Source organism: Melitaea cinxia, chromosome 18 (genome assembly GCF_905220565.1).
Source record: "Melitaea cinxia chromosome 18, ilMelCinx1.1, whole genome shotgun sequence".
NCBI classification, from domain to species: domain Eukaryota; kingdom Metazoa; phylum Arthropoda; class Insecta; order Lepidoptera; family Nymphalidae; genus Melitaea; species Melitaea cinxia.
The window spans coordinates 14,557,683-14,569,918 of NC_059411.1; the positions used below are offsets into that span (position 1 = coordinate 14,557,683).

The window sequence follows — 12,236 nt, forward strand, 5'->3', positions numbered from 1 at the left end:
AGATTAAGCTCTAATCGTTCTCTTACATTTCTTTTTAATTCCATCATACATATGTAGCCTAGCCTATATGTAGGCCTCTTTCCCTATGTAAGAGAACGATCCCTTTGCCTATATGTATGCCTATATTTGGGATATTATACAGGCTTAAGCGAATATTAATTTAGGCTAAACGTAGAAATTTACTAAATAATATAGCTTAGAAAAAACTAAAGTATTTATCCTTAACGATCTGTAATTTAAAATTGATATAAGAAGTAACTATATTGAAAGTTAATTTTTTAACTTACCATTTTAACTTATTATAGTGAATCGATTCTAACCACAGATAGAATCTTCTTTTTCTCTCTATCTCTATAATCATCTTTTTGTCCAATTCGATTATCACCTAATAAATTGGTTAGTATATTATATAGGTTAAACCAATCCTGTTTGATATTTCTTCAAAATATATTGCTGTTAAACACGTTTTTTTAAGTCTAAAATATTTCAAAAGAGTTATATATACAAATAAATAAAATTGGAGTACCTGTTTGTTATATTAACACACGCTTCAGCCTGTAATATCCCACTACTGGGCATAGGCCTCTTCCCCATGTAGGAGAAGGATCAGAGCTTAATCCACCACGTTGCTCCAATGCGGGTTGGCGGATATATTCCCTACTATGAGTAACGATCGCTATCAGGTGTACATGATAACAACCGGGACCGACGGCTTAACGTGCTCTCCGAGGCACGGTGGGGAGACCCACAAGGACTGCACAAACACCCAGACCATGGCAAACACCTATATGGCCAATATAAATGTTTGTCATGTGTGGGGATCGAACCCGCAACCGCGAGCGCAACATACATGGCTGTAACCGTTGCGCCAACGCGGCGTCGTATATTAAAATAACCGGTTTTTACTAAATGCATGTGGATGTACATATACCAAAATAACATTTTTTTACAGTTTTTGTCTGTCTATCTGTCTGTTTGTTTGTTAATCTCTAAAACGGCTGGACCGATTTTGACTGGACTTTTATCGGCAGATTGCTGATGTAATAAGGAGTAACTACTAAAGTAGGCTACTACTTTTATTTTAGAAATTTATTTATGTTATAACTCTGCGAAGTAAAAATTACTTTTTTGTCAAATTTCACGGGGACGAAGTTGCGGGCACAGCTAGTCAATAATAAAATATACTACAATATATAAGCATTTAAAATCTAAAAGGTATTTTCATAAACATAAAAAGCTATTTAACAGAGTATAAAGTAATAAAAATGATAGATAGACAATCTCAACTATTGTTATCAAAATCTTCTTACAAGAATTATTACAAATTAAAGCGAACCCCTGTGCGTATTAAATTTGTTGCCCAATATATATATATTTTAATCAAGTCCTAAACCTTTCTTTTAGTTCCGCCGGATTCACCTCGAATTTATGATTCTGAAGGTAAAGAGATTCTTGGATCGATCGCGGGACCTTTCCGAGAAGGGCAGGACTTACTACTTTCCTGTCAGGCCTCTGGCGGTAAGATTAACCTTTATAAATTCTTAAGCCCTCTACCCTTAGCTTTAGTGCGCGTGCTTATATTTGAATTTAACAATTCGTATTAAGAACGTTAACCTATCTATTGAATTTGTAAAATTAAAATTTTGTTACATTTATATATGAGCTTGTTTACTTAAAAACTATTTAAAACGTATAAGGTTATATTACTTTGGAGATAAGAGTAGCTTTATGGTGTTTTGTTCAATGGAGTTTTTAATATACTAGTATTAATACCAAAAATTCAAACAACTTAAATTTCGAACACTTATTTTATTTTATTTAAAAAAGAAAAGTGCTGTGGCTACGGAATTAAGTAAAGAATATAGCCACCCCCTCTCTTCCCGTGGGTGTCGTAAGAGGCGACCAAGGGATAACACAGTTCCATTACCACCTTGGAACTTAAAAAGCCGACCGATGGCAGGATAACCATCCAACCGCTGGCTTTGAAATACACAGACGGGCAGCAGCGTCTTCAGTGCAACAAAGCCAGCCTTGCGGACACCAACCCGCCTGCCCAGCGTGGTGACTATGGGCAAAACACATGAGTTCACGCTATTTTTGGCGTGAACTTTTGGAGGCCTATGTCCAGCAGTGGACTGTGATAGGCTGAAATGATAATAAAAAAGAAAAAAGTGTGTGTGTGTGTGTGTCAGATCTGACACGCAACTGGAGTTTACTTTTTAAGAGCAATAACCGTGACATTTAAAATATAAAATGTTGTATTTAGTCAATCAAATTATAATTAATTTTAATTATAAAATTCTAAAAAAAAAACGAGTGAACTTTGGACCACACGACTGAAGTAAAATTTATTTAGCTCCTACAGTAATATGCGAAACGTAACTTTCTATCTTTCATCTTCACTAACTAATATCTCCCTCTCTACTTCCGTTCGTCTCTCCCGATCACACTTTTCGTAACGCTCTCGTCACGCATTCACCAGATTACTCCCCAAGTCAAGCGTGCTAAAAAGTTTTACTTCAAAAATTAAAGCTTGTTAGTCGCATCGGCACATGTTGCTTTCTTACTATACCTACATATAACACAAACAGTTAAAAGTCACAGCGTCACTAAGCCACAGCGTCACTGAATGTCAGCGTCAGTTGTTTCACCGGATTTCAATCCCCCTTATTTTTTTCCATACTATTTTCATATCGTTTCTTATGACAAGTAAACTTTAAAAACATTAAAATTATTATGTGGAATAATAATAGAGATAGTTAATAAAATATAGAAATATATTCAATTTAAAATTTCAAAATTACATCAGCATTCTGAAATCTAAACAATTTCGCAGGTAAACCCTCACCAGACGTATCTTGGTACCGAGGTACGGAGCGTCTAGCAATGACCAAAGATGGCTCTGTATGTCAAGTTCATCTGCCATCTTTGTCCAGAGAGATGGCGGGAATGAAGCTGCAGTGTAGAGTCGAACCACCCTTACTGAAGTCTCAGCACAGGGATGTTACTATTAAATTATACTGTAAGTATTATCTTAGTAGATTATAAAAATAAAATGAAACAACTTTATCGGATTTTATCGGATTATATTGTATTTTAGATGCCCGACGTTTCAGATACTTTACAGCAACCATGGTCACGAGAGGACTTAACAAACCGCGATAAAATCCAAAATAATTGTTTGATTATAATGAGTAAAATTCGCCTAAACAGACAACAATATATAATAATATAGTTAAAAATATAAAATGGAAAGCTATAAAATTAACTTTCAATGCACTTACTTATTAAATCAAATTAAAAATAGAGGTTCCACTACTCTGTACTATATTGTTATAACATAATTATTTTATTTTCTTCCACAATATAATAAAATAGTTTCTAACCACTCCATTTCCGTGATAACTTTCATCTTACAAATTGCTCTAAATCAAAAAAAAAAAAAAAATACCAGAAGAATGCTTTAGAGTATCATTTAATTAGCTTTACCCCGCGATTTTACATGCCTTAATTTGAGGGGAAAAAATAGCCTATATATTTCCTCTGTAAATGGGCAATCCAACACAAAAAGAATTTTACAGAACGAATCAACGAGTCAAATTGATATCATTATAAAGTATTGTAAAGGCGATATTGATACTATCACGGCAAGTGTACTAGACAGACTTATTCTGCCTCTGACCTAATTTCCAATTTGTGTATACCAAGAGCACAGCAGGAAATTGTTTAAAATCTGAAGCATACCGACTGGGAAAGTAACTCGATCTTACGGAAGATCACAGCTAAATAATACTGCTTTCAAGCAGTGTTGTGTTCCTGTGGTGAGTAAGGTGACCAGAGCTCCTGGGAGGATCGGGTGAGGGGTTTTGCAGATGTCTATAAGCTACGGTAATCTCAGCTTACCATCGGGTGAGCAAGCGTACGGCTGTTTGCCGACCTAGTTGTAAACGAAAAACGAAAAAAAAAGTTGTATCATTTTTTTTAATATTGCACATAACAGCGTACCGTAATGACGATGTCAGTGAGTAAAATGTTCGTAGTCACTTTAATTGACATTATTTGAACCGTTTTTTTAAACAGTAAAACCACAATTCATCCGAGTTACCGGCGGTGGTCCGACACGAGCTGGCCACGAGAGATCGTTCGTATGTACAACACGGGGTTCGAAACCCGCTCCGAATATCGACTGGTTCATCAATTCGCAGAAGATTGACTCATCGTTGACTCAGGTATTGGGTGTTTTAATTTTAATACCTTAGCCGTAAACCAGGCTTAAGTGCGCAATAAAATATCTCTAATAGCCTATCAGTATATTACTTGTGACATAATCTATACCTTTTGGCTCTCAATGGTATAGTTTGAAATTGAAAAGCAAACAACGATATTTAAAACCTTTATCTCTTGGATACCGTTGTCTGAGATAGCAATATGAAACTTAGTAACGTTTTATTAAACACTTTTGGTCGTATGTCATACTATGTTAGAGTGATCTTTTTTTATGACGTCATATCGGATTGACTGATGTAAGAGATTTTACTCATTTGTATTCAATGACAGGTAGAGGTAGAAGGAGATGTTACGAAAAGTATTTTAACTTGGCGCGTCAGAAGAGAAGATAGCGGTAGGCAGCTCGTCTGCCGCGTTTCCAATCCTTGGTTCCCTGCTTATACGTTGGAAGATTTACTGAACTTAGAAGTTCTATGTACGTATATTTTATTTATTTTTATTATTTTAAGTATAAAACTATTTTTTTAAAGTGTGTGTATGTACTTATGTACGCACGTAAGAAGTTATACTTCGTTAAATATATATATACACATATATATATTTGTATTTGAACAAATATTTCCACTGGGTTTGGATGTCAGTCCTTATGAGTGCCTCGGAGAGCACATTAAGCCATCGGTCCCGGTTGTTATCATTTACACCTGATAACGATCGTTACTCATAGTAGGGAATATATCCGCCAACCCGCATTGGAGCAGCGTGGTCGATTAAGCTCTGATCCTTCTCCTACATGAGGAAAGAGGCCCATGTCCAGCAGTGGGATATAATAAGCTGAATCGTAATCGTTTTTCTATGCCCTTTCCAAAGGTTGTTTGAAAGAAATCACCCATTTAGCGATAACTACTATTCTTCTTTTTTGTATCTTTTAATGGTGTAAAATAAAAGATATTATTATTAAATACCTTTTGAAACTTACTAGATTGAGGGACTTAGGAATTTGTTTTGACTTAGAGAATATGTGTCAGTTACATGACCACAAGACTTGGTTCTATGCAAATAAGTTAAATATATTGACTTCAGTACGTAATCGAGTAAAAAAAATATACGAGTGTTTATATGAAATATTAATATATAGTTATTATATATATGGCCTCCACAAGTTTACGCCAAAAATAACGTGAACTCACGTGTTTTACCCTAGTCACCACGCTGGGCAGGCGGGTTGATGACCGCAGTACTGGCTTTATCGCACCGACGACGCTGCTGCCCGTCTTCGGCCGTATTTCAAAGCTAGCAGTTGGATGATTATCCCACCATCAGTCGGCTTTTTAAGTTCCAAGGTGGTAGCGGAACTGTGTTATCCCTTAGTCGCCTCTTACGACATCCACGGGAAGAGAGGGGGTAGCTATATTCTTAAGTACCGTAGCCACACAGTACATATACTTATATGTTTGTATGTTATTAAAACATAAATTTAAAACATAAAGATGTCTCACAGTACACGCGGTGTATCAAAAACGTTTTAAAACTAAAGTAACAGTGTTACCAACATAATGTGTCTGATAGTAAAAGTGGAAGTTGGCAGCTCAAGCGCCGGAACAGCGCTATCTATGTGCGCTTTTGATGTATTGTCGCTGGTTTTTAGAAACTTTGTTACTACTACAGGAATGAATCAACGTTGTATAAAAAGTTTTTATTTGAATAACGAGGTGATATTAGGGTTTTTACCGTCAAATAAGTAAGTAAGTAATAAGGTTGTAAATTATAATGCTTATTAGTAAAATTTACATGTATTCCGAATGAGTAATAGCTATTTATTAACTATACTTAATTAATTAAAGATTAATGTACTTACAAATTGTAAAGTGGTGATTATAAAATGTTATTTATTAGGTGTTTATTTATTTTAAAAATTATACAAAATAAATTTTAATGTTTTTATCATTATCTTATTCGTATTATTATTTCATTATTTATTATACTGAAAAAAAAAGTAAATTAATCATCATGTCCTCCCGTGACCATGGTTGCTCTTAACCATTCGAAATTTCGGGCATTTAAAAGACTTAATAATCGGAATAAATTAATAAATCTCGCACTCACAGAGGCATAATTTTTTTGACAAAAATTAGACAATAATATTCATAAGTATACAACACATAATTGATAGGTTTCCTTTTGATAACTTACTATTGCTAGGCGATTTTAACCTACCTTGTTTATCCTGGACCAACTATAATGAATATTTAAACCTTTACTCGGGCTCTAAAGTCGTATCTGATAGTGCTAATTCATTTGTAGATCTAATGTACTTCCTAGGATTAAAACAATATAATTTAGTTAAGAATGAATTTAGTAAAATATTAGATTTATGCTTTAGCAACACTCCGTGCTCCGTATCGCATATAGTATCAAGACCAATCATTGTTGAGGATAAATATCATCCAGCATTAAATATAGATGTTTTAGATTTAAACGTATCCCCTTTACTTGAGAATAAAGTACAAACTGCCAATTCCTACAAATGTAATTATGATGATATTAACAATTACCTCAAAAAATTCGATTGGAAACATTTGTTATCTTGCGATTCGGTAAATGACGCTGTAACAATATTTTATAACATCATTCAATCATGTATTTCTTTATTAGTACCCATAAAAGTTTCTTATAAAAAATCATATCCTTCATGGTATAGCCGTGCCCTAATAAAAATTATTAAAGAAAAAAAAAAACTTCATAAGCGATGGAAAAAGTACGGTAACCCCAGAGACTATGATGAGTTTAGTTTACTAAGAGAAAGACAGCACCGAGTTCAAAAAGCCTGTTTCGATTTTTTCACTAGCTCTTCTGAAAAACTCATTAAAAAATCACCTAAATACTTTTGGAAATATGTAAAAAACAAAATGGGATCTGCAAACTATTCTTCTAAATTCACACATTACAATATTGACTATACCAAGGGCGATGATATATGTAACGCATTTAACATGTTTTTTGAAAGTGTTTTTTTAAGACCTCAGGGAGCAAACACTACAACGCCTACAACCTTTACTAACTCTAGTAGTGACTGTTTGTCCAAAATTAATGTTAACAAACATAATGTTTTGAAAATTTTACGTACTATAGACACAAGTAAAGGTGCAGGATGTGACGGTATCCCGCCATTGTTTTTCGTTTCTTGTGCTGACAGCCTCTGCTATCCTATTGCAATATTGTTTGACAGGTCACTACAACAAGGAATTTTTCCTGATGCCTGGAAAAAAGCCCAAATTGTTCCCGTCCATAAAAAAGGTTCAAAATCATTAATTTCTAACTATCGTCCAATATCCATTCTCAATACTATCGCTAAGTTGTTTGAAAAAGTAGTGTATGAAGATATCTACTCAATTATTGCTAAGGGCATCCCACATACACAACACGGATTCATACGCGGTAGGTTAACCTTATCTAATTTAGCTATATTTTCTGATTTTGTTTTAAAGGCAATGGAGAAGGGTGGACAGGTTGAAGTGGTCTATACGGATTTTGAGAAAGCTTTCGACCGTGTAGACCATGACATCCTTCTTGAAAAGCTACACGGTCTCGGAATTCATGGTGATTTGTTACGTTGGGTGCGATCATATCTTACAAACCGTACGCAGACTGTTGTTCTTGGAGGTTATAGGTCCGACTACATCCATGTACCCTCTGGAATACCCCAGGGATCTCATCTCGGCCCTCTTTTCTATAGCGCATATATTTATGACATAAGTACGGTTCTTGTAAACTCAAAACACTTACTCTATGCTGACGACAAAAAAGTATACATGAGCGTACGCACGGTTGATGATTGTAAGCGGTTACAACATGATCTTAACAACCTATTTGATTACTATACAAAGAACAATATAAATGTTAGTATTCAGAAATGTCAATGTATTAGTTTTACTCGTAAAAATAACCCCATTCTTTTTAAATATAATTTTAATGGTGTTGAAATTGGCAGAACAAATTTAGTCCGTGATTTAGGTGTATATTTTGATAGCAAAATGTTAATGTCTTCTCATATTGATTTAATTAGATCCAAAGCACTAAGAAATCTTGGTTTTGTCATACGAACCTGTAGTCCCTTTAAAGATCCTCTTAGCTTCAAAATAGTTTATTATGCATACGTTAGAAGCATCTTAGAATACGCTGCTCCTATATGGTCTCCAAGGTGTGATGTTTATATAAAACGCATTGAAAGTGTACAAAAGAAATTTGTTCATCACCTTAAATTTAAGTGTAAAAAAGCCGATATAAGTGATGAATACGTAGATATCTGCCGAGCTTATAACCTTCTGACGTTAACGGAACGCAGGGAGGTATTAGACATGGGGCTATTGTATGATATATTTCGTGGCCGCATCAACTGCCCGGAGCTTGCTGAACGCATTATACTAAACAACCCTTCACGACGCACAAGACACACTGCCTTATTTTATGTCCCGAAGTGCTCCACCAACTATGTACAGAATTCTATACTTACAAGATTACCTAACTCATACAATTTGAAATTTCAAGACGTAGATATTTTCAAAGGTTCAAAAAATATTTTTCAAAATAAAATAAAACAACAGTTCTTTAAAAAAAATAATCAAAACAACAACTAAAATATATATAATTTACATATATTTCATAAATATTTACATAATCTTCACTATTATTATTATCAATATTATATTTCCTTCCAATAGAGTAAATTGTTTTTAATTTATACTTCCCATGGGTACTTATAGGTTAAATATAGAAATAAGTTTTTTTTTTTCTTTTTTCTTTTTTTTTTCTTTTTTTTTCCACCGTGTTAATGGTTTTGTGTTTCCTTTTTTTTGTTTTTCACGTTTGTTAATTTAAATTTTAAACCGATGGATGGTCGTTATTGGCCTTTTTAATTATATTTAATCCTTGTTTGTTTTATAATTTTTTCTGTGCTGTGTACCATCCCTTGTATATAAATAAAATAAAATAAAATAAAATAATATTTACATTTTTAACATAGAAAAAGTTGTGACATAACTAAAATTTTGAACGCCCAAAGTTTTAACGGAGCAAAAGTAAAAATAACTTACCCACTACAGGAGATCACCCCAAGGAGAACATTGTTACGTACATTGTCTGTTGTTCTCAAACTATTTACATAAAAAACTTAAGACTTCACCCTCAATTTGCTAAAATTGATTCATCTAAACTTCCCAAACTTTGTAACCATAACTTAACAACTCTGAAACGTGACGTGGAACAGTTGTGTCGTGGAACTTTCTAGGAGTTTATCTCATCAAGTTTAAATATTATCGTGTGCTGTCAACCGGGTTTATTACGTCGGTCCCTTGAGGGGGCAGGGCATATGTGTACGACCCAAGTTTTTGTGTTAATGATTGTTATTTTCATGTCTCAAATAAAGTATTTGGGTATCGTTTGAGCATTTGTTGTTAAATAAAAACTAAAATAAGAATTATAGCAATTAACATTAGCACATAACAGAAACTGTAATATGTTTAATTTGTATATTTATTTATAAATAGCTGCCCGGACAGACTTTGTTCTGTCAAAAGTTAATATTAAAAATTAAGTTTATTTTTGTATTAAAACCTTTAACATACAAAATAATAAGCCGAATTGGTCGAGCCATTCTTGAGTTATGCACTTAGCAACATTCGTTTTTATTTATATAGATTTCGCATTAAATAATTCGTGCCTGAGTTGTACTCGTAGGTATTATACGTAAAAGTATAATCGCATTTGAATACACATATTTACTTATAATACGTAAGTAGAAAGAGAGGGTTACGTTTCGTAAGTTTTACTTCAGTCGTGTGGTCTAAAGCACGCTCGTTTTTTGGAACGAAGTTCCTTACGGCAGGCTTGACATTTGGCTTGGCAAGCGAACTGAAAACAATGTGATACTAAAACACGAAGTGACGTACGCACTAAATTTCCTAAATACTTTTATGTACTTAATTAAAAACCAATCAAAAAATTAAAAAAAAAAAATCAAGAACTAGAAAATATGTATAAAATTCAAATTTTTTTTTTTCAAATTGTGTTGCTTCTATACTATCCGAAGGAACTCGTTCCTACCTGGTGTCCCATGACACCACATAATAATTATTTTTTTAATAAATGTACATATAAATACTACATGTACAAATATACATTACGCTCAGATTTGGGATGAGGTTCGAACGCTTAACCTCCAGATCAGAGAGCAGGTTCAATGCAAACTGCGCAAGCGGGCTAGTCAAATATAGTAAATTTATATATTTTTATTATCTGGCATATTCATATTTTTCATCATGAAATATAAATTAAAGCAGAAGAACAAAAAAGAATAAATAAAGACCAAAAGAGTCAAATTAAAACACCACTTAAAATCAGATACAAACGACATGCCCTCGATTCACCTTTTCATATACAAATGCCGTATTAAAGTTTTTAATACACACACGGCGCTTTGCATCTCACTGTAACAAGATTTTATGCGTCGCAACTTAAATCCAGCGAGAGTATTATACCTTTTGCTCCGGAAACTTCCGTGTAATTTTCTCGCGGGTCTTTTTGGAAGATTGTGTCAACAGTAATTTTGTAAAACGACTGTACGGCTTTAAAGCCAAGTTAACTGACGTCCTGTTTTCAGCGGGTTATTTTTATGGGGACCGTTCAATTCCCATTAGATTTGGTATGACAGTTTGCTGTACAGTTTTAAAAGTGAAACTTTATGACAGTGCCTCTCAAACTTTTTTGGCTATCCCCAAGGGTGTAAAAATTCCGCATCTGGACGCACCATTTTTTTTTGTTATTGAAGTTAACTGAATATTTTTTATTAACACAAAATGATACTGAATCTTACTTCTTAAAATCAAACCTTAAAGAATAATAGACTCTTTAAGAACATATGTTTTTCTGTAGGGATTTTAATGCGTATGTGTAGTGGCCGGTTATTATGATACATACATTGGCCATACAGATATTTATTGTGGTTTGGGCGTTTGTGTTTGTGTGTTGTGTGTGTTTCCGGACCCCCAACACAGGAGAAAATCCTATGGGGGTGGTTGAGTTTGTAGCGTTTATTTATTATTATTTAGGACTATTTTACTTACTTTAGGACTTATTTAGGAATATTGTAGGACGAAGGATGTTATTAACACTCGGATATTTTAAACAATGTTTTATTACAGTACAATAAACTAGCTTTCCGTATTTTTGTATACAAAAAGTATTTGGAACAATATCAGCTTATTTTTAAATTCTTGTGTGGTAGCAGTAGTAGCAGTAGTAGTAGCCACTATATGCCTAAACACTATATCTAGAACTAAATATATAAATACATATAACTTAGAATAAACACAAATAGTCGGATGTGCCATGTCGCAAATCTTAACCTTATGGTATTAAGCCCTAAGATACGTCCAGCTCAAACCCATTCCACTAGATTTATTTTCTCTATCTAATTCATAAATAAAATCCACTTTATCTTTTAAATAAAATTAAAATACAGAACTGCATTTATTGAACAGCGGAGTTTTAATTTAACGTTGGATAGAAAGCCTTGACATGTAGTTAGCGTTCCGTCCTGATGGCTGCATCGTGTTTTATTTTTCTTTTCGCTAGGCAAGATTAAAGCAAAGATCACTTGAGTTTGTATTTATTTAAAATAGGTCTTTTAATATCGTTTTTTGATTTGACTGAATTTTGTTAGATTTTGTTTTACAATGTATGTTAGTGAGGAATTATCTTGTTTTAAATTTGAAGTAGTCGATTATTTTATTAACCGACTTCAAAAAAAGAGGAGTTTACTCAATTCGACCGTATATATTATATACGGGATAACTTCATCGTTTATAAACCCATTTTGGTAATACTTGTTTTGTTGGAAAGGAGACATCCTAAGTGTGGTTCTATGATAACGAAACCAGAATCTGATGATGGAATCCCAGAGAAATCTGGGGAAACCCTCGAAAATCCGCATAACTTTTTAGTGGGTGTACCGA

General features: G+C 33.6%; 1 protein-coding gene across 1 annotated transcript in view; it reads left to right on the plus strand.

Moving 5' to 3' along the window:
• LOC123662149 (nephrin-like) overlaps nucleotides 1–12,236 on the plus strand; it is a 153,813-nt gene that overhangs the window by 126,498 nt on the left and 15,079 nt on the right. The window contains exons 5-8 of the mRNA XM_045597033.1: nucleotides 1,405–1,518; nucleotides 2,837–3,022; nucleotides 4,081–4,229; nucleotides 4,558–4,702. Of these exons, the coding sequence (XP_045452989.1) occupies nucleotides 1,405–1,518; nucleotides 2,837–3,022; nucleotides 4,081–4,229; nucleotides 4,558–4,702 (594 nt within the window). The remainder of the gene's footprint in view (nucleotides 1–1,404; nucleotides 1,519–2,836; nucleotides 3,023–4,080; nucleotides 4,230–4,557; nucleotides 4,703–12,236) is intronic.